Source organism: Panthera onca, chromosome C2, assembly GCF_046562875.1.
Source record: "Panthera onca isolate mPanOnc1 chromosome C2, mPanOnc1 haplotype 2, whole genome shotgun sequence".
NCBI lineage: Eukaryota > Metazoa > Chordata > Mammalia > Carnivora > Felidae > Panthera > Panthera onca.
The window spans coordinates 133,523,074-133,545,516 of NC_138347.1; the positions used below are offsets into that span (position 1 = coordinate 133,523,074).

General features: G+C 42.3%; 2 protein-coding genes across 6 annotated transcripts in view; one reads left to right on the forward strand and one right to left on the reverse strand.

The window, feature by feature from the left end:
• Positions 1 to 1,384: 1,384 nt before the first annotated feature.
• DPH3 (diphthamide biosynthesis 3) lies at positions 1,385 to 8,847 on the reverse strand. The gene is made up of 3 exons (XM_060638613.3): positions 8,535 to 8,847; positions 7,926 to 8,000; positions 1,385 to 3,831 (listed from the first exon to the last, which is right to left on the reverse strand). The coding sequence occupies exons 1-3, from the start codon at positions 8,640 to 8,642 to the stop codon at positions 3,766 to 3,768; spliced, it is 249 nt and encodes an 82-aa protein (XP_060494596.1). The 5' UTR covers positions 8,643 to 8,847; the 3' UTR covers positions 1,385 to 3,765.
• A 107-nt stretch (positions 8,848 to 8,954) lies between these two features.
• Positions 8,955 to 22,443, forward strand: part of OXNAD1 (oxidoreductase NAD binding domain containing 1) — a 41,652-nt gene continuing 28,163 nt past the window's right edge. Inside the window, exons 1-4 of one of the 5 annotated variants that reach the window (XM_060638604.3) lie at positions 8,959 to 9,341; positions 14,565 to 14,720; positions 16,510 to 16,636; positions 16,913 to 16,976. In XM_060638604.3, the coding sequence (XP_060494587.3) occupies positions 16,518 to 16,636; positions 16,913 to 16,976 (183 nt within the window). In that variant the 5' untranslated portion in view covers positions 8,959 to 9,341; positions 14,565 to 14,720; positions 16,510 to 16,517. Of the gene's footprint in view, positions 9,342 to 14,564; positions 14,721 to 16,509; positions 16,637 to 16,912; positions 16,977 to 18,205; positions 18,409 to 22,443 lie in introns of those variants that run through there. The other 4 variants (XM_078432380.2, XM_060638605.3, XM_078432378.2 and 1 more) reach the window with 4 other exon arrangements.

The following is a 22,443-nucleotide window of genomic DNA, read 5'->3' on the forward strand; positions in this document are numbered from 1 at the left end:
TAGCAGCCAGAGTGTGTGCTAGAAACGATGGGATTGTCTGTTTGAACAGGGGACGCAGGCCAGAGACTGCCCAGTTTGGCGCTCTCCAACTCTGTTCATTAGCCCAGCCTGGGCTCTTGGGTCATTTGCTAAGGCTGATTTCATGCCTGAATACAAGGTGTGGGGTCAACTGAGTCCACATGCCTTTCTCCACAAAGCAGGTGTGACCACTTAAAAAAATTGGACCCTCTGTACTTTGCGATTATGAATTTCCTGTTTTTCTAGTCCAGTGGTTCTCAGCTTTGGTTGCACATTAGAATCACCAGGGAGATGCTTTAAGAATCCTGGTGTCCAAGCTGCACCCAGGCCAATTAAATCAGCTTCTCTAAGGCATCGGTTTATAGCTCCTCAGATAATTCCAATGTGCTGCCAAGTTTGAACACTGGTTCTAGATCAGTGGTTCTCAAATGTTAGCTGCATCAGAATCACTCAGAGAGCTTGTTAACACTCGCCCCCAGATTCAGTAAGTGCGGGGGAAGGGTGTCCAATAATTTGCACTTCTCATATTCTAAGAATGCCATCAATGCTCAAAACAATGTTGAATTCCTTTTGGAATCAGAATGGTTAACCTTTGTTTTGCACATATGATAGGTATTGTACTAAACGTTTTAGTCATTAGTTCATTTAACTATTTTCACAAGGACTGTTTCATCCTTACCCTTCAAGTCTCAGAAGAAGTGCCCCACCTGCGATGCCTTGTGTCTGCCCTTTATCGATACAACTACTGAAGCTGTCACATCACAGTTTGTTTCCTCCTGGGCTGTAACCACAGTCTGTAATCTTACTTCCCCTCTTCCACACGCCTGCAGGCTCCATGATGGCAGAGACCCTACCGAGTGCCTAACATGTGGCAGGCGCTCCACACACACTTTCTGAATGAATGAATCCACAGATCAACCACAGGAAAGAGGTAGCGTGATGGTCTGCATTTCACACACCAGGACATAGAGATACAGAAAGATTCAGTAACTTGTCCAAGATTACAGTGGATGAACTGAGGTTCAAACCGTGTCTTGACCAGAGCTGGGCTCTCAAACAACCGCAAGAGTTGATCATCAGCCTTAAAATAAAATATCAACCTTCAACTGTCTTTGCCTGACTGCCAGTTGATTCACAGCTATTTTTTCCCCCAGGAAAAATAAAAATCCACAACCAAAACCCATGTGGCCAAACTAAAAAAACAGTGACAATTTCTTTCCCATTTAAAAACTCTATCGTCCATACGAGAAACTTACTTAAAATTTCCCGAAGCAGGTGAAGGCTTCTTTCTACCTCAGAAAATGGTATCAAAACCTTTTAATACAAAATGTTGGTGTTTAGGGGAAGAAAGCTACATGAAAACAAATGGATTTGAATTATGACTTTATTTAGTATCCTGATAATAAATTAATATGCACAGCAATCAAAAGCATTGGGCGCTTTCCCTAAAGTGGTTCTGGAGGTGTACACGAAGATATATGCAGAATCCTTTAAATAGTCGACTTTATTTTCAAACTCTGAAGTGTGGTAACATTAAGTCACTAAAGAAGCATGGGGTCTCCTCTAATAGTTCATGATTTAGTTCTGAGTTTATAAAGGTTTCAATGACCATTTCAGCTCCCGCAGGCTATGAAGGCTGAAGTTCTAGTACTGACAGTTTAGAAATCACCTGATCTGGTCTCCTAATTGTAGAAGTGACAAATCCACTGCAGACTACAAAGCTAGTAAGAGACAGCCTGGATTACAAATCAGTTCTCAGAAGTGGTCTGAAAGGTCTGGTAAAGTACACAAGGCACATAGCATCACAAAGAACTCTAGTCATACCCCAAAGGCCCTTGTGTTACTTTCTGCTTAACATAGGATTAAACCTTGTTCTTTTGCAGTTAACAAATTCTGGAAACAGAATCACTCCCATCACTGCAGATTATCATTGATCACCGACTGCCAGTGCACTTTTTCTCTCCTGGGATGTTTGGACTTGGGGACTTTTATTCCTTCTATGTTCACAGTAGACCTACATCAGGGGTGCCTGTTCCTGTCTGAAATTCATCATCAGCTGAAGGAGTTAATATTGGGATTTACAAAACCATCAAATCCGAGCATGGGACAGTTCATTTCTCTTTGCAGTTAATTCCCAGCAGTCAGCATATAACGTGCTCTCATCTAAGTTGCCATTGGCTCAAATTCACTGGCCAATTCTTCTGGGGCATCAGTGTGTCCCTGAACAGCAGTGAGATTTCTCATTCCGTGAATATGCTATATAATACCATATAACGTACTATGCACTTCTGGCATACAATGTTTGGTGATTTAACGTAATGGCTGCACATAACTGTGCTTTTGCAAGGTGTTTTTTTTGTGGGTTTTGTTTTTGTTTTGTTTTTTAAAAAGGCGACTTAGTTGTTTTAATTTAAACCCTTGGCGAGTGTGTGAGGCACGCGTATCAACCAGCGACAGACTGGTCATGTTCTGGCAAGCTATTTTTTTCCAATTACGGGAAACGTTCCCATCCAAAACAACCTGCCGGACATCAGTGAATTTTTAAATTTTATAAACACATAGGAAAATTGTGTATATGAAAGAAAATCTTGAATTTTCGTGTAAGCGATTCTGATTTCTTGCTACTACACTGTAGCAAAGGAAGTCTGATAGTCTGTCTTTATAAATTCTTTTTACACTTCGAAGAATGCACGTCTGGTTCAGGTACAGCTTATAACTACTTGTTAGACGCATCCCCAGGGACGTATTTATTTAGAGTCGGCATCTCATCTTCAAGTTCATCCTCGGCAAACCAAGAGTTGCTGTAGAAGCTTTGCCTTTTAGGGGCAGTGAGTCGATTTTGAGGTAACGCTGAAAGCACCGTTGCCAGCTGCAAGGCCTTGACACGAACCCCTATCTCGAAAGCAATTTCATTAGCCTGATCTAAAAACAGACAAACAAGACCCAGATACGCAGTTATTACCTGCTCTGACCTGGCAAAACCATTCAAGCGTTTAATTTATAAGTTGGCACATTTTCCTCCTCTCGTTCTGCAACCGATTTCATTCCTTCGGCTGCTTTTCTGTTTGTCTTGTCCCAACGTTCGAGGAACATGCGGAAGATTGATAAGGAAACGCCAGATTCTTTGACCATTCCACTTTTTGACTTTTCTTTCTTACTAACTTTTTGCTCTGGAAAAAGGGTGAGCTCAGTATATTTTCTCTCTACTTCCACGAGCAGAACTCCATGTAGGAAGTATAATGGAAGTGGCATGCTGAACAGAACACGAACGTTCTAATGAATGCAAGACTGAGAAGTGGGAACTGAAAGTGCATGTGGACAAAGCAGCTAATTGGAGTTTAGAACAGCAAAGGTGATGTCCGATTTCAAAGAAAGGGCTAATTTTAATCATCTTAATAACTAAACCCAAAATATAATCCCCCCTTTTATTAAGGAATCCTAATGACTTTGAGGAAGATGATGCTGTGATCGGATAAGGAAGAAAACAGGTGTGAGACACAAAATTCACATGGAAAATTAACAACACATCCAATTCAAAGTTCTAAGCACAAAATCCAGGCATGTCGTGTTGTGCACTTGCTTCTTTAATTGGAGATGAACTTGGCAGCCAAAGGCAAGGATCCACACTCTAATGGAAGAGCCGACTACAGAATGGTTGTCCTCAGGAAGAAGCCAGTAACTTTGCATTTGATTTTTCCAGCCTGGCTCATTCCCAAATGTTCAGCATTTGGAATCCTAAAGTCTTCTTCAGCATTTAACTAATTCTTTGTGAGTGGAAGGGGCTGGGACTGTTTCTCCACACATAAACTGATCCTAAGACAGAACAAGTAATTACATTAATCATCAAGGTGTCACAAATGCATCAATATTAGACTTTCGTTTTGTTGCAGAATCAATCCAGCTGTTCGTTTTTATTTTGATTTGTTTTAAAGTCTATTTATTTATTTTTTTAGTAATGTCCACACCTAACGTGGGGCTTGGACTCACAACCTCAAGATCAAGAGTTACACACTCTTTCGACTTGAGTCAGCGAGGCACCCCACAGCTCTTAGTTTTTCATTGCTGTGTCACTTCATCCTTGTTCAGAGTCAATGTCGGCACCAAAATTATCATCCTAAAGGTGCTTCAGTTTTTAGTCCTGAACTCACACTTAATTCAAAGCAGCTTATCTTAGAAACAAGCATGCCCACCCCCTTCACCACAGAGCATCCACTTGTCAGAAATCACATTTATAAAGACATGTCACACCTTTTAAGTTTCTGTATTAATTACTACACTATAACTTCCCAAATTCAATATTTGGTCATTCAAATGCCTATCCTCTTCAAGGTAGTTACTTCTTTTTTAAGTCTATTTATTTATTAAAAAAATTTTTTTTCAATGTTTATTTATTTTTGAGAGACAGAGACAGAGCATGAGCAGGGAATGGGCAGAAAGAGGGAGATACAGAATCCAAAGCAGGCTCCAGGCTCTCAGCCATCAGCACAGAGCCCAACGCGGGGCTCGAACCCATGGACGGTGAGATCATGACCCGAGCTGAAGTCAGACACTTAACAGACTGAGCCACCCAAGTGCCACTTTTTAAGTCTATTTATTAATTTTTGAGAAACATAGAGAGGGAGGGAGCACACACACAAGTGGGGGAGGGGCAAAGAGAGAAAGGGAGACACAGAATCCGAAGCAGAATCCAGGCTCTGAGCTGTCAGCACATAGCCCGCCGCGGGGCTCAAACCCAGGAACCGTGAGATCATAACCTGAGTGGAAGTCAAACGCACAACCGACTGAGCCACCCAGGCACCCCAAGGTAATTACTTCTTCCAGCTAAAAGAGATTGCTCTTTATGCATTTCCCCACACAGATAATCTGCAGTGTCAGCTATGTTGTAAATGCATTTCAATCTCTGATTAGTTATCCTGGCTTATGTCAGCTACGAGAAACCTCTGCCTTCCAGGTTACCCCTCATCTCCTGTAGTCTGATCCCCAGCAGGGTCAGCGTGTATCGTGTCATCGCTCTCTCACTCCTGCCCAGTACCTAGCACCTCCTCTCCGACCCCAGCTTGCTGTTTGAAATTTATGGTCTGTCACCAGCACATTGATCCGTATTCTCAACCCCTTCTTTAAAACATAACCACGTCTTCCTGCTCTAATACAGTGGTTCTCAAGAGGTGGTAGGAAGGGCGTGCTGATTTTGTCTCCAGGGGGCATTTGGCAATATTTGGGAGACATTCGGGGAACGTGCTCCTGGCATCAAATGAGCAGAGGCCAGGGATGCTACTAAACACCCTACAGCTCTGTACAATGGTTATTCAGCTCCAAATGACCCTAATGCTGGGTTCGAGAACAGGCCATCCCCTAAGGGCACCGTTTCCCCTATAGGCTCTCAAGTGGTGGTACTGTGTTCCCTCAGAGCGCCGGTACCACAGAAACTGGAGGAGGGGCTGGTTGCTCTTTCTGCCACTGCTCTCCTTCCCTCTCTACAACCCACCAACTTTGACTCTTAAGTCACACGATGTATCATCGCTGCTCCTCTCTGTTTTCTGGACCTACTTCAAAGTCCACAGTCAATTATCACAATCCCTGTTCCCTCACTCCCTCCTACCTACTTGACAAAACCACAACCATGGTTAAATCTAACTTCCTGTGTCTACATTCACCCATGTAGCTGAATGTCTACCACCCTAAACCCTCTCCTGATCCTCTATCACCACCAGTTACTGCCCCATGTCTCTGCTCCCCTTTGCAGCAAATCGTTGAAAGAAAAGTCTACTCTTGCTGCTTCCTATTCTTCTCATTCTCTCCAAGAAGTTTTCCACCAATCGGGCTCTGTCTCCATTACTCCATCAAAACTGCTCTCACCACCGTCACAAATGGCCTCCCTGTTAAAGCCAATGGTTGACTGTCAGTTCGCTCTCAGTGGCATCTGACAAGGGTGTTCCCTTCCTCCACCTTTTCTCATCTGGCTTCCAGGATATGAGACCGGTAGTTTTCTTCCCCCTTCTTCAGGCAGCTCTGCTGTTTCCTTGCTTCCCGTCCTGACCTTTTAACGTTGGGAGGGGTCCGAGCTGAGTCCTTTCTTTTGTCCATCTCTATCTATATTCACAGCCCTGGTCATCTCATCCAGTCTCAAGGCTCTAAATGCTATCTGTGTGCTGGTAACTCCCAAATTTATAGCACCAGCTGATCTCTCTCTCTCTCTCTTTGAACTCCAGATTGCACATCAAATTGCATTTTCACTTGCTCTCCACTTGGATCAGAAGTAGACCTCCTAAACTTAGTACCTCCAGACACCTCCCCGTCAGTTGGCGGTAAATCCAACCTTCTAGTTACGAAGGCCACAAATGTGGAAATCATCTTTGATTCCTCTCGTATCCTATACCCAATCAGTAAAAAAAGAATCGTTATCCTTTAAAGTGTATCCAGAATCCAACCACCTCTCATGATCTCCTCTGCCACAGCCTGGTCCGAGCCATCCATCTTCTCCTCTTGGTTCGTCTACCAGCCTCCTAACTGTTACCCTTGCTATATCCTAACGCCTATCCTTGCTGCCTCCCAGTCTACTCTGAACACAACAGCCAGAATCACTCTATTTTCACTTAAGCTGTATCACAGCGCTCCTTTGTCTGAGAATCCTCCATTGGTCCCCTGTGTCATTCAAAGCAAAAGCAAAAGTCCTTAAAGTAGCCCATAAACACCTTTGCGATCGCCCCACTCCACTAATTTCATCTTGGGCTACTCTCTCACCCTCATCTACTCTGCTCTGGTCACACTTGCTGTTCCTCAATAAAAACAGACCTGTTCCTGCCTTAGGGCCTGGCCACTGAAAGCTCCCTTTGCTGGACTGCTGTTATCCCCCAGGGCTCAATCCCTCACCTCTTTCAAGCTTTGCTCAATAAGGCCTCTCTCGGGAAGGTCTGCCCTGACCACCCTATTTAAAATTGCAACCTCCTCTCATACAAGCACTCCTTCTCTCCCTTACTCTGTTCTCTTTTTGTTCCAGAACACATTTTAATACAGGAATAAATCTGTAAGCTTCCAAATTATAGCCTGCTTCTCTCATGAGACTAAGTGCCTTGTTCTCACCTTCCCTATACTCATTTTAGAGTTTATTCTTAAGAATGTTAAGCTGTTATATGTCAATTATATCTCCCTCCCACCACCACCAAAAAAAAAAAAAAAAAAAAAAGGAAAAATGAAACAATGTCAAACTTCTTACTTAAGACTCCATTCCAAGTACAGACCAAAGTTGGGGTAGGGGTGGGCAATAAGAACATTTCTTTTCTTTTTTTTTTTTATTTTTTTTAATGTTTATTTATTTTTGAGAAAGAGCGAGAGAGACAGAGAGCAAGCAGGGGAGGAGCAGAGAGAGAGAGGGAGACAGAATCTGAAGCAGGCTCCAGTCTCTGAGCTGTCAGCACAGAGCCCAACGCGGGGCTCCAGCTCACGAACCATGAGATCATGACCTGAGTCGAAGATGGACGCTTAACCGGCTGAGCTACCCAGGCGCCCCAGAACTTTTATTTTCTATTGTCAATATCCTTGAGTGAAAAACAGTAAGACAAAGACCAAAATGAAACTGTAAAATTGCAGCTATGACATGATAATGCAGAGTTTTATACGTATAAGCCAGGTAAGAAACACTATACAACTGTTCCCTCCAAAATAAGTCTAGGAGCTCTCAACAATTTTAATTACTTAGTAAATAAAGGAGGAATACAGGTTGTCAATCTTTATGATTATTATTCTATTTAATGTGTAATCAATAATTTTCATTAGCTACGCAGTTTTCTTTATTGCCTTCTCCAAAGCTAAAATGAGTTACCTGCACTTACATATCACAGACTGCTCTAGGTCCTTGCCTTCCAACCACTTCCCCCCACCCCCGCACCTTTTAAAATTCGACGACTTACCTTGTCATAAATTACTTTTATAATGAGAGAGCAGCTAGGACACGTTGCCACGTCTTCCCCATTCTCCAAATCTTCCTATAACAAAATCAAACACCGTACGGTATTGTCTTCCCTTTGCGATCTCCTCCTCCCAAACTCTTTCCACCCTTACGGTCAAGCTCCTTTGTGGCTCGTCTCCCGACAAGGTATGTGAGGGCCAAAAAGGCCTGCCGAGAGAGATATCAACTCTATTTCTCCCGCGAAGCGCTACTTGAAAATACCCGGGAAGGTTAGCCAAGATTCAGTCGCCTCCAAACCCCTGGGAAGACTTCAAAAAAAACGCGTCCCTTCCTCCCAAAAGAACTGGGATCCTAAATGGAGGAGGATGGCAAGACAGCAGCTGCCCGCCATCCGACCTTTCCCACCTGCACCTTCCAGCCCTCCGCCTGCCTAAAGGCCAGAACGATGTGCCACGGTCAAATCAGGGTATCAACTTTACGGCGACTCATAGACAGGGCAAAAAGGGCGTGGAAAATTGTGAGCTGCAAGGTGACGGGACCGCGGAAAGAACGTAGCAAGAGCGAAAACGCGCCTGCTCCGACGAGTCGCCGGGAGGGGCCCTGAAGTTACCTTGGTAATGCAGAAGTTATCCCCACACGGGCAGGGGTAGAAATACGTCTCCGAGTCTTCATCATATTGGAAGTCCTCGATCTCCACCTCGTCGTGAAACACGGCCATTGTCACTGGAGTCGGCAGATGCCTGTCGTCCCCGCCAGCCGACACTGCCCCAGGACGGTCTAATTTCTCCCGCGCGGGCCCCAGCCGGGTGTTTTCAGCGGGCACCGGCTCAGGAACTATCGCTTCCGGCGCATACACAAAGACGCAACGCCGGCTTTCGAGGCCAAATGGGTGACCCGGTCGCGGTCACCATGGAGATGGCTGAGCTAGGGGGCGGAGACCCTGGATGAGGGCGCCAGCTGCTAGGTGGTGTGCTCACCGCGCCGGCTGTCGGAGGCACCGACCAATAAAATGTGGGGATCGCTTGCGCCGCTCTGACGTGTCGTCTGGGACACCGGAAGTTGTCTCGCGCGGGTGGTGGAGCTCCGGCAGGTCTTCGAGCGAAGTCCCCGCGGCGCCGGAGGCGCGGAGGCCCTTTACTGCGGCTGCCGTCCTAGCTCAAGTCCGCCGGGTTTAGAGAGGCCTGGACCTTAGTCTGCGGAATCGGTGGCATCCCCCCGGTCTTCAACGCCCTTGGGGAGAGGAGGGCGCTCCTCTGCTAGGTCTCAGGCGGCGGCAGGAGCAGCTCTGCCTCCTGGACCTCCCTTCCTGCCTCCCCGGTGACGGACGAAAAGTCCACTTGGAATTTTGATTCACCGAGTGACCTTGAGCTCAGGGCGACGCCTACGTTGTAGTTCCTGGCTGCGCTCGGCCATTCAGGTACATCCCCGCCTCTCTCCCTTATTCCAGATTATCTTCAAATGCCCTAAATTGTGTTGAGAGGACCACGGCCGGGAAGGCAGGCTGAGTTCTAGTCCTATGTTTGCCAAGCATGTATCATTATTAATGACAATGACTTGTAATAATAGTAATGACACCACCTTTTATTATTGGGAGTTTGCTATATACCGAGTATTGCACTAAGTATGATTCTTATATCAACCCTGGGAGTTTAGATGTTACTCCGTATTATTGATGTTCAGACTAAGATAACAGAGTTGGATATCTTGACCAAAACCACCTGTCTAGGAAATGAAGGCCCTGTCAGTCCACAAAGCCTCCGAACAAAGTACTTAATTTATTTGAACCAGGTTTCTTTTTTGTCAAAGGAATGGTATTTGCAGACAGAGTTATCACCCTGAGACCTCTGTATACATTAAAGTGAAATGCAAATAAAAGGTGCTTTGTCTTGAAGGCAGTGCTAGTGCCTGTTTTAGTGCAAGGAGATTCCATGGGAGGTATCGCTCCATTACTCCACATTTATTCAAACTTAGGAATGCAATGCAGTGAAAACGGCACTTTGAGAAATAGATGTGGGGTCAGAATCTGACTGTTGGGAACTTGCTCTGGGAGCTGGATATTTACATTCATTGAGCCTTATTTTGCCTTCTGACTAAAAAGGGGTTGGGTTAGAGATGATTTACAAGACTGCGTTCAGATCTCACATTCCACTTTTGCACGGAAGTTACCCGTTTTACTTGGTTAGCAATTATTTATACCATATTTCATTTATATTTACATGGTATGTTGAGGGCAACACTTGAACACACACACATTCCTATGCTTATTTATATACACATACTCCAAGGTTTGCATGAAGTTACCAATTTTGTGCACACTGAGGTGTAGCTCCACATGGTTTAGCTCTTTTAAGTCTTGAAAAGAGGAACCTGGGAGAAAATCAGTAAGTTACATAAAAGTTGGTAGAAGGTTATCCCGAGGGCCTCATATTAGCATAATTGGAGACCTACCCAGCAGTTAGGAAACACTTGTTCAATTAAGTGGGATGATTCTGGAGTGACTGGGCAAAGGAGAAATCCCAGCAAAGCCCACCCAGCTCCATGGCTGCTCCTTGTATCTCTGTAGATACATATACTTCCCACGTAGTATCTTGGAGACAGGAGGACAAGGGACAGTCTTCCAGGGTCTGTTCACTAGTCCCAGTGATCATTTTGAGGTTGGGAACCATCTTTAGTTCTTCAGTGCTTCTCAGCATAAGTACCTACAAATTGAAGATGAGCCATTTTTGAATGTGCAGAAATGGGTGCGTTCATATTTGGTTTTTGGAAGTCTAAATTGGTAGGCCTTTTAGAAAGCAATTTGGACCTAGCAAAAACAATTTGCTGGGGAATTTTAAAATCTGAGGTCAGTAGCCTAGCAGTTACAGGAGTTGTTGGGTTATATATATATATATATATATATATATATATATATATATATATATATATATTTTATGTATAATTTCTTTGTAACTTTCCAACTCTGAGTTTGTATTACCTAAAATGGAAAAAGAAAAACTAGTGAACTACTTATTAATTATAATGAACACTATTTGTCAGGCACTGTTATCAAATGGTTTGTGTGCATGAGGTCATTAAAGAAGCCCAGTGAGGTGTAGGTATATTAATCCCATTATCAACACTGGGAAACTTGTTTAGGGGCTGAAGAGCTTGCCTAAGGAGGCAAAGCTGGTAAGTGGAGGTAAATTGTGGTGAGAACTCCCATCTGTCAGACTCCAGAACCTAGGCTCTTAATGAACTTTGATGTTGTCTGTGATAGGACGGCATTGAAGCAGAGCTGGATGAAACCTACAGCCCTGGAGCTCAGAGATTTTCTGCCAGAGCAGTGCTGGTTTCCTTGAGACCTAGATTTGGGAGTCTCCTTGGCTTCCTATACTGTTTTCATCCTGCCAGCTGTTGGCCATATGCCTCGTCTGGCCAGCAGCGGTTCCCTGTATGGTTCTGCCCAGTTTTGAGTTCATACTGTGCTGGAGAAGGTAAAACCATAACCACACGTGTAATGCAGTTGTTTTTTTTTAACCCCACCCAGCATTTTTCAAGAAAACATTACAATGACTACTAAACTTTTATTCCTGAAAGGGAATGGAAATGTTCTGTAATGAGACATTTTTGGACCTTGAGAGTGTGACAAAAGCAGACTTACTAGTTGCTATAGGATCATTTGCAATCACAAACTTAGAAATTAAAAAAGGTGTTTAAATCATAAAATGTTAACACTGCTGGCCTGGAAAATAATATTAACCAAAATTCTCAGCATATGATCGAATTTAGAACTAGTTTATAATTCTGAATAGCAACTGGGTGTTGTGCATCAGGCTGAGGCGAGTTTATTGGCGGTATCAAACCAACCAACCGATAACCTCTCTAGGTTGTTCGGCAGGGAGGAGAGGCCAGGGGTTAATGGAATTGAGTTGCTTTTTAGTACCTCTTGCTTGCCAGGTACTTGCATAGACATTTGTTCCTTCCAGCAATCCAGTGAAGTGCTATTGGCATTTGATTTTAAAATGTTAAGATGTGACTGGCCCTAGATGAAAAAGTAGGAAGGAGTCAGGCCTGAACGCAGTTCTACCGATTTCAGGTCAAGCACTCTCGTAACTCGTGAACCACTAGAGTTCCCTTACCAAATGCCAAATGCTGGGAGCCGCTTTGATTCCTTAGTGACACTTAGGATTCTGAATCAACGGGTGCTATGATAGTTCTGTGAATTTACTTTATTTCAGTGTATGAATGCTCTTAGAGTTGTTCTTTTTTTTTTTTTTTTCCTCTCTTTTTTAACTACTCCCAGACTTCATCCAATCTGTTAGCAAGTCATAGGGCTCTATTTCCAAAATAGGCTCTCTGTTTTTCTACTTCTGCCATCTCATAGCTTTATCCTGCTCTCTTCTTAGACTGGAGCCTTAAAACTGGGGACTCTTGGCCTTCTGTGATCCATTCTTTACATAGTAGTTTGAATGGTCCTTTACTATAAATGTAAATTAGGTCATTCAGTCAATGTAAATTAGATCCTTTAATGTAAACCTTTCCTGGCTTATTCAAACCCTTCAGTTGCTTCCCATTGTCCTTGGAATAAAGGTCATACTCTTTCCATGGTCTGATGTCACCTGGCAAGTGTCTACCTGCTGGACTTCCTCTCTCTCTTTTTTTTTTTTTTTTTTAATTTTTTTTTTTCAACGTTTTTAATTTATTTTTGGGACAGAGAGAGACAGAGCATGAACGGGGGAGGGGCAGAGAGAGAGGGAGACACAGAATCGGAAACAGGCTCCAGGCTCCGAGCCATCAGCCCAGAGCCTGACGCGGGGCTCGAACTCACGGACCGCCCGCGAGATCGAGACCTGGCTGAAGTCGGACGCTTAACCGACTGCGCCACCCAGGCGCCCCTGGACTTCCTCTCTTGTCACTGTCACCTAGCTCCCTGCTCTCCAGTCACACTGGCTGTGGTTCCTGTAACATAGTAGGCTTGTTTCTGTGATCAGACCTCTGCTTGGTGGCTCTGCCCTTGCTGTCTGCTCGGCTGTCTCTTCCTCATCAGTCGGGTCTCAGCTCACATGTCTCTCGAGAGGGACCTTTCCTGATACTCCCCCACTTATTTCCTTTATGATACTCATTGTAATCTATATTTGTCTCATTAATTATCTGTTTATTATTATTGATTGGACACACTAATAAAACTTCATGACGAGAAAGGCTTTGTGTCTGGTTCTTTTTTTTTTTTTAAGTTTATTTATTTATTTTGAGGGGGGAATGAGTGGGGGAGGGGCAGAGAGAAAGGAGGACAGAGGATCCCAAGTGGGCTCTGTGCTGACAGCAGAGAGCCCGATGTGGGGCCCAAACTCAAGAACCACAAGATCATGACCTGAGCTGAAGTCTGACGCTTAACTGACTGAGCCACCCAGGCACCCTGTGTCTCATTCTTTATTGTGTCTCCACGGTGTAGAATAGTGTCTGACATCCTGGCAATTCTTAAACAGAGTGTACTTACTGAACCAGTATAGTTCATTTTAAACCGTAAGCTTAATCTGTTGCCTGCAGTAATTTTTTTTTTACTGTGTAAGTGGTTATGTTTTATTTGGCATTGATGAGAATTTTCTGTTTCAGAAATAGAGTTGATTAAGAATTTTTTGGTTGAGGTAAGGCCTATGAGAATAGAAACATTGATGAAGTATTTCTTTGTATCATTTTAGAAAATCCTTAATGTATGTTAATTTTCAAGAGGTAATTAAATATTTACATTGAGTATATGAAACCATTGGATGTATGTCAAAAAGTGGGTAGGTTTTGGTTTTTATTTTTATTACCTTACTGCTTTGGGAAGCTTTTTGAACACAATTGATGAAAAATACCCTTTATATGTCAGTAGATGGCACCCTTGGTCATGGTTACTAGCATTAAAAAATAAGATTTTAGAATTTTAGAGGGAACAACTTTTAAAAATTAACATTCCTTTATTTTCTTTTTTTTTTAAGTTTATTTATTTTGAGAGCGCAAGTAGGGGAGGGGCAGAGAGAGAGAGAATCCCAAGCAGGCTCTGCCCTGACAGCATGGAGCCTGATTCCTGGCTCGATCTCACAAACCATGAGACCATGACCTGAGCCGAAATCCAGAGTTGGATGGATGCTCAACTGACTGAGCCATCCAGGTGCCCCCATTTCCTTATTTTCAAGTTCAGTTGAGCAGTAGACCCTTTAAACAGCATAATCACCAAAAGGCATATCTTAATTGAGGACAATTTATTTTAGCAATAGTTGTCTAAAGCACTGAGCCAGAACAGAACAGTGTTACCATATTAACTATGTATCAGTTAAATTTTATCAGGGGACTTGGCCTTCACTGACAGGTAACTGAAGTTACATGTTACATGAACTGACATGTAACCAGCCTTTGGTCTGGTCTTTCATGGGGTGGATATCCTAAGTAGCAAGAGTTAAAGACAGGCCAAGGAAGCTGAAAAAAGGAAGCAATAAGAGAAAAAAATCAGAAAAGTGGAAACCCAAGGAGGAAGAATTGATGGATAGGAGGTAGTTGAGTGCAGACTTGCTGTGAGGTGATGCTTGCTGATTATAATGAGCCTTTCCTTTTGCAGCTAAGACTGCCTTTTAACAGTTTGCCAGCACTTGGTTCTTACATGTTGTCTCTGCCATTGCAGGAACTTTGTGAGAATTTCAGTATATGGAAACACCATCCTTGTTCCAACTGGTGTATATCCAAAGGTCTCAGTATAATACCAGGACCAAAGTGTTACATGTCAGTCAGTCAGCCAGCCACATACTTAATGACTTCTAAAATCTCATGGACTTCTAAAGTAAGTTTCACCTTCTTTCTTTCAACAATGAATGCATTTTAGGTTTAGCACATTCAGAGGAGAGAGACTACATTTAGTAGTCTTACATGAGATGAAAGGCCTTATGCTTCTTTCATTTACTAGAGAGAAAAATGGTGAGTAGCATGCTTATATCCACAGTGATGCCACAATGTACTGTGGCAGGAAGTTGGTCTTTTAGGTTTTTTAAAGACTAGTTAGAAAGCAGTGCGTTTTGATATGACTTGGTTTTAACTGACTTATATCATCCCTTGATTATTTACTGTTATTTCTTTTCTGTCTCTATTTTCTGAAATGTAAGCTCTCTAAGAAAGTCTTTGTTTTGTTTATGTCTGTATCCCCAGTGCCTGCCACATAATGGACTCTTAATAAGTATTTGTCAGATGAAGGACTAACTTAACAAATGTGGAGTAGGAATGTAAGCACACACAGCTTGAATTTTTCTAACCCCAAATTTATTACAATTTATATATAGTACCTTCCAAAGAGCTCAGAAAAAAAGTGTTTACATACATTTTTGTATATTCTCTAACTAACATAGGACAAATATATATTGCAATATAACATATTAAAAGGGACCATCGGAGGCAAAGAAATATTCAGAAATTTGCAGAGGATAACAGAATGGTAGGAACCAAAAAAATAGATCATCTGACTCCTGATCCGTGCTGGTTTTTTGATAAGCCTATAGGTTTTTTAATTGCAATGTTGGATAATCTTTCTGTTTTTTTTGTGTTTTATTGAAATATACAAACAGAAATACTTAAATCCTAGGAAGATAGCTTGATTAATTTTCAATGCTTTTTGTTTTTTTAAGAGCAGTTCTAAGTTTGCAGCAAAATTGAGGAGTCAGTACAGAGATTTCCCACGTACTCCCTCCCTTCACACATGTGTAGCTTTCCCCATCATCAGTATCCCCCACCAGAGCAGCACATTTGTTAGAGTTGATGAACCTGCATTGACACATCATAATCCCCCCAGAGGCTGTAGTTTACAGCTCACTCTTGGTATTGTGTGTTTTGTGGATTTAGACAAATGGTGTCTATCACTACCACTATGGTATCGTGCAGAGTATCTTTAATACCCTAGAAATCTTCTGGGGCTTGATGACTTTTTACAAAATGAAAATACCCATGCAGTCAGCATTCAGATTAAGAAATAGCATGGTGATTATTACTTCCCCAAGGATAACTGCTAACTTGATTTCTGACTTGATAGATTAATTTAGTCTGTTTTTGTACTTTATATGACTGGACTCACAGAATATGTTTTTCGGAGTTTGGTTTTCATTCTTTTCGTTCAGCGTGATATTAATGATACTCATCTATGTTACTGCACATAGGTGCGGTTTATTTTCGTCGCTGTGAACCTCAGAAAATTTGCTCCTTGTACTTTATCTAGCAAGAAATGTTAAAGACTTATGTGATGCTCTTTGAGAGGAATACAATTATTAGGCAGTTATAAAATCTAGTCTCCCATAATAGCATAAGATGAGTCACGTGAGGTTGGTTAGTGATTGTGGAAACTGATAGCATGAATATTCGATGGCACCGCTAATTACATATGTTCGTACGGTGGAGATCAGTTGAATCAGCTCTAAATAGTGGCAGAAACTATGTCAGAGTAGAGTTAGGCCTTTAACATGTGTGCTGTGTTGTTAGATCAGCACATAAAAGTACCAGCAAAAACCCAAACTCTTCTTCATTGGCCCCTAAGATAGTCTGATATTTCCCTGCTTTCTCAAAATGGTTTAACTTTCATGTTTACCCAGGAAGCACCATGGTGTGTGCTGCTGTCATGGCTCCTGGGTTGTTGCGAAGCTCTGTTGGCACCATCTGCGCTCAGGCTGCTTCGCTGAGATTGACGTCCGGTGCTTTGCGCCACCTTACTCTCACAAGGTGAGTTTTTGGCCCTGGTGTCGTTTGAGGTGATTCAAAGCCCTGACCTGTGGATGGCCGTGGGACTCCTGAAGGCACATCAGAACATCTGGCTCATATATGCATGCCTGTGGTAGACCGTTAAGCTTCAGTCAGATGCGCAGCTTTTCACCGACTACTTTCTAGGATCCATAATGTTACAGTGCGTTTTGAACAGTCATGATGTTACAGGGGAAACTAATTTAATTATTTTTGGGAAGATAATACTTAATAATCTAATTTTACTTTCTATTAAAGCATAATGAAATCCAAAAGGAAAACTGATCACTTGGAGAGAACTGCAAATGTCATTCGACGGGAGGTTTGTATCCTTGGGTGACGGCAAGTTTTTCGAGGCTTGGCAGTGCACCCGGTTACAACTGGCTCACAGGGAACCCCTCGATCCCTTTGAAGGACGATCCAGGAGAGTTTGTTATTTTTTTGTTCAGAACCTTTTCTGATAGGACATACGACAACTGATTTGAAAAGATGACAGCCAGATACTCAAATTTTTCATTTAAAGCTTAGAATGAATGGATTAATTTTTTTTGGATTTCACTTTTTTTATTAAGTTTTCAAATTTTAATTCAAGTATAGTTAACATACAGTGTTACATTAGTTTAAGGTGTATAACGCAGTGATTTATTTTATTTTTTAAATACAATTTATTGCCAAATTGGCTAACATACAGTGAATACAGTATGCTCTTGGTTTGGGGGGTAGATTCCTGTGATTCATCGCTTACGTACGACACCCAGTGCTCATCCCGAGTGCCCTCCTCAATGCCCATCGCCCATTTTCCCCTCTCCCCTGCCCCCCCTTCAACCCTCAGTTTGTTCTCTGTATTTAAGAGTCTCTATGGTTTGTCTCCCTCCCTCTCTGTAACTATTTTTTTTCCCTTTCCCTTCCCCCATGGTCTTCTGTTAAGTTTCTCAAGATCGACATATGAGTGAAAACATATGGTATCTGTCTTTCTCTGACTGACTTATGTCACTTAGCATAACACTCTCCAGTTCCATCCACGTTGCTGCAAATGGCAGGATTTCATTCTTTCTCATCGCCAAGTTGTATCCCACTGTATATATAAACCGCATCTACTTTATCCTGAATGGATTAATTTTTTTTTTTTTTTTTTTTTTTAAATTTTTTTTTTTTTACATTTATTTATTTTTGAGACAGAGAGAGACAGAGCATGAACGGGGGAGGGTCAGAGAGAGAGGGAGACACAGAATCTGAAACAGGCTCCAGGCTCTGAGCTGTCAGCACAGAGCCCGACGCGGGGCTCGAACTCACGGACCACGAGATCATGACCTGAGCCGGAGTCAGCCGCCCAACCGACTGAGCCACCCAGGCGCCCCCTGAATGGATTAATTTTTGATGAAGGGAGTATGGCAGCAATTGAGGGACCTACCCTCACAGGTGTAATGTTTAGGGTTATATTTTAGGGATAGAACTTTAATAGCCTACAGTTTATGAGTAGCTTACTTCTTTTTTTTTCTTCTTCCTGTTCTTTGTTGTTGTTGTTGTTTCTTTCGGCACCCTGTCTCAAAGTCCTTGTACTTATCCCCACTTTAGAACAACTTATTTCATCAAAGGAGACAGCACTAACATCTGAGAAAGGAAGGTGGATGAGTTCTTGTTACCCTTGCCATGTGCACATTTTTTCCCCACCATATTCAGACTCTAAAAAACTAATCTACCACCTGAAGGGGTGTCAAGGGCTGGGAAATAAAGGATCCTCACCCTTTACCTCAGTGAGTAACCCCATTTTCTTTTAAAACCATAAATTGGATATTTGATTTTGCTTTTTGAGTGAATCTTCACATATTTAGATATATTTATCTTAGTGTTGTAGTGTATTTAAGCTAGCAGTAAAAAAAAAACTTATATACTTCTCTAAACATTGTCACAAGGGCGCCTGGGTGGCTCAGTCAGTTGAGCGTCTGACTTCCGCTCAGATCAGGATCTCACGGTTTGTGAGTTCGAGCCCCGCAATGGGCTCTGTGCTGATAGCTCAGAGCCTGGAGCCTGCTTCAGATTCTGTGTCTCCCTCTCTCTCTGCCCCATTCCCACTCATGGTCTGTCTCTCTCTGTCTTAAAAATAAATAAAACATTAAAAAAAACCCAGCATGGTCAGAAATTGCATTGTTGTAAGAATTTACATTTTTGGTATTAATAGTAGGATACTTTTGTTTTGGAGTTACTCATTTTATATTAAAAATAACATACACTTAGGGGGTGCCTGGGTGATTCAGTCCGTTAAGTGTCTGACTTTGGCCCAGGTCATGATCTCGCAGTTTGTGACTTTTGAGCCCCATATCAGGCTCAGTGCTGACAGCTTAGAGCCTGCAGCCTGTTTTGGATTCTGTGTCTCCCTCTCTCTCTGCCCCTCCCCTGCTGGCGCTCTGTCTCTCTCTCTGTCTCAAAAATAAATAAACATTAGAAAAATAAAAAAAATAATAACATACCCATAGATATAACATGAAGCGGGATTCTAGAAATATTTAAGTTTAGACTTGAATATTTCCATAATTTTCAAAAAGATAAAATGCAAAGCAATAAGCTAATAAAAGGAGAAAAAAAAGGAGAGTGCTATCAGATTTACACTCCTAAAACTAATTTAACATGTGCACACATATATTAACATTTATAATATGTATGTATATGCATATACACATATAAATTTGCAAAGAGTAGATTTATATAACATAGCAAAGTAACAATTACTTGGCAATATGAGAATCCTCTACGAATATATCTGTGATTTAAAATGACAGTTTCCTTCTCATGTCTTCCTTCTCTCTAAAGATAAAAATCATCCTGGGGTATTTTTGTTTGTTGTATGTATAAAATCTAATCATTTCTTATATTTATGAGAATGTAACAATCTGAAGAAAAGGAAGGTGCTCTGTCTATCCCTCTCCCCAAAAACCCATTTAACAAACACCAAAATGTTCTATAACCCTAAGAGAACAATTATTAATTACTTATTAGACTGCCAAAACACTTATAAAAAACAATGTATGGTATTTTACAATGAAATATTTACATATTTATGCTTTGTGAAATCCCATGCATCTGGAAAAACTAGGTATTTTTAAATAATAAATTCATCTGTTATTTACAAAGTTGTTTTGAATATTGTCATGCTGTCCAGTTAAATATAAAACTGAATAGCTCAAAGAGGATCAATAAAAAAATTTTTTTAATCTTCATTTATTTTTGAGAGAGGAGAGAGAGAGAGAGAAGGAGACAGAGCATGAGCAGGGGAGGGGCAGAGGGAGAGGAAGACACAGAATCCAAAGCAGGCTCCAGGCTCCAAGCTGTCGGCACAGAGCCGATGCAGGGCTCGAACTCAGGAACCATGAGATCATGACTTGAGCTGAACTCGGATGCTTAACCAACTGAGCCTCCCAGGCCCTCCGGACAATAAAATTTCCTATAAAATAGTAGGATACACTTTAAAAGACAAATCGGGGCGCCTGGGTGGCGCAGTCGGTTAAGCGTCCGACTTCAGCCAGGTCACGATCTCGCGGTCCGTGAGTTCGAGCCCCGCGTCAGGCTCTGGGCTGATGGCTCGGAGCCTGGAGCCTGTTTCCGATTCTGTGTCTCCCTCTCTCTCTGCCCCTCCCCGGTTCATGCTCTGTCTCTCTCTGTCCCAAAAATAAATAAAAAAAAGTTGAAAAAAAAAAAAAAAAAAAAAAAAAAGACAATTGTTTAGGCCCTGCTTTTCAAGCTAATTCTAAAGAAAATTGCTTTGGGACCAAGTGTATGTAGTATGTTTGTGGATTCAGCTTTAGGCTGATGTGTTTTTTTGAAAAGTCCGTGTAAAATTAGTTCAGCATGATAGATTTATGGATCTGTAAAAATGAACTTTTCCCACTGATGATAAATATGAAAATACTTTTTTCTTTTTGGCTCACTTAACACACAAAAATGCTCATTTTGTAAATGTGTGATTTGTTAGGATTTCTGTTTAAAAAGTGAAATCTTGGGGGCACCTGGGTGGCTCAGTTGGTTAGCATCTGACTTCGGCTCAGGTCATGATCTTCCAGTTTGTGAGTTTGAGCCCCACGTCGGGCTTGCTGCTGTCAGTGCAGAGCCTGCATTGGCTCCTCTGTCCCCCTCTCTCTCTGCCCCACCCCTGTTTGTGGTCTCCCCAAAATAAATAAAACATTAATTTTTTTTTTTTTTAAAGTGAGATCTTGCCAGTTTTGAAGAAAAAGCAGTTTATTTAACACGCTTGGACGGCACTCTTTTCTGTTGTATTTTGAGGCAGGTAGAATTAGAACGTGGCTTGGTATACTTTATCTGTAAAGGGCCAGATAGTATTTTAGGCTTCATGGGCAATGTTGTCTTAGTTACCACTACAAAACTCTGCCTTTGTTGTGTGAAATAGCCATATACGACATATAAACAAATCTGAGTGGCTGTATTCCAATAAAACAGTATTTACCAAAATACCCAAATTTGGCCTGTGGATCATAGTTTGCCAATCCCTGAAGTAGAGTAGCATTTCAGAATTTTACAGGACAAAGTTACTGAGGCTGTCAGGGGTTATTTTGAGTGAAGTTTAAGAAAACCACACAGAAAGTTAATGTAAGCTCTAATAGAATGATTGCAAAGTTAAGAATTTTCATGCCCAGAAGTCGGAAAATGACAGGGGTCATTGCAACCATGGTATTACCTTGACAGAAGAACTTTCCAGTTGCAGCCCTTTTTTCGTTTGTTTCTGATTTCCTCTCCTCTCCTGAACAGAATGGAGGAGCTGGGAGGAGCTGGATAAAGCTAGATGGTGGCTGAGGTACAACTTCAGTGGGTATAGGTCAGCAAGGGCTCACCCCGATCCCTCCAGAGGATGGCTCCTAGCGGTAGAAGCAGGAGCCTGACCTTGGACTTGCCAGAATGAACAGTACCTCAGGCTGGGTCAAAATGGAACGGGACCACCGTCTCATACCACTTTTGCCTTTAATTTGTACTGCAAGTACACTTTATAGAAAGAGCTCCCAGCATGCCACTTGCTCTTCACTTCAAGTCTGTGAAGTAGTCTCAGAACAGGATAGCATCTGCATTGGATGAAAGAGGAAGTGGAGCCTAGGAGATACGCTAGGGGCGGCTCCCTGGACCAGAGGGGAATTGAGCCCCGTCTCTGACTCCTGGGCCAAAGGACCCTGCTGCCCCTCCTGGAGTGGGCAAAGAATGGAGCACTCACCCACCCAGAAATGTTTTTTCCTTCTTGGGCCTTGAGTTCCCTGCAAAGAACTTATTGAATGACCGTATTATGATGTTAATGCTTCTTATCTAAGGCTGTAAATGTAACCAGCCTGAGGTCATGCTGATGCAGGAAGCTGAGGTCTGAATTAGATGACATTTGACTGTTTGTGTTCAAGTGCACAGTCTTTTCTTAAGGATCAAAGAATAAGCAGCCTGGGTAACCTTGGAAATGTCAAGGAGATAAGAGTAAGATTTTGTAATGCAGTAAGGATTGTAGAGGCGTGACTAAGATTTCACTGGAGGGTCACTCCATGCTTGGCCTCTAGAAGGCTGGCTCACTGAGCAAGAGGGACTGTCTATCAATTTGATGGGAGAGTTTGGTAAGGAAAGAATTTTTAAAATCACGAATTCTTATGCACTTATTTGGTAATATGCAAGACACTAGGCTAGGTTTTGGGGTTGTGGCCCTGAGCACGATACATAAAGCCCTTCACCTCAGATTCTTAGTGGGACTGTGCTCAGAAGAGACTGATTCTATGCACCTAATTGATTGTGGAAAAACCACGAATCCTTTT

Excerpts from the sequence above, each read along its gene's own strand:
- DPH3 (XM_060638613.3), bottom strand. The coding sequence starts at position 8,642 with ATGGCCGTGTTTCACGACGAGGTGGAGATCGAGGACTTCCAATATGAT. Across the intron at positions 8,001-8,534 it reads ATAACTTCTGCATTACCAAG|GAAGATTTGGAGAATGGGGA; the intron begins GTAACTTCAGGG and ends ATTTTGTTATAG. Across the intron at positions 3,832-7,925 it reads TAAAAGTAATTTATGACAAG|GATCAGTTTATGTGTGGAGA; the intron begins GTAAGTCGTCGA and ends GTTCTGTCTTAG.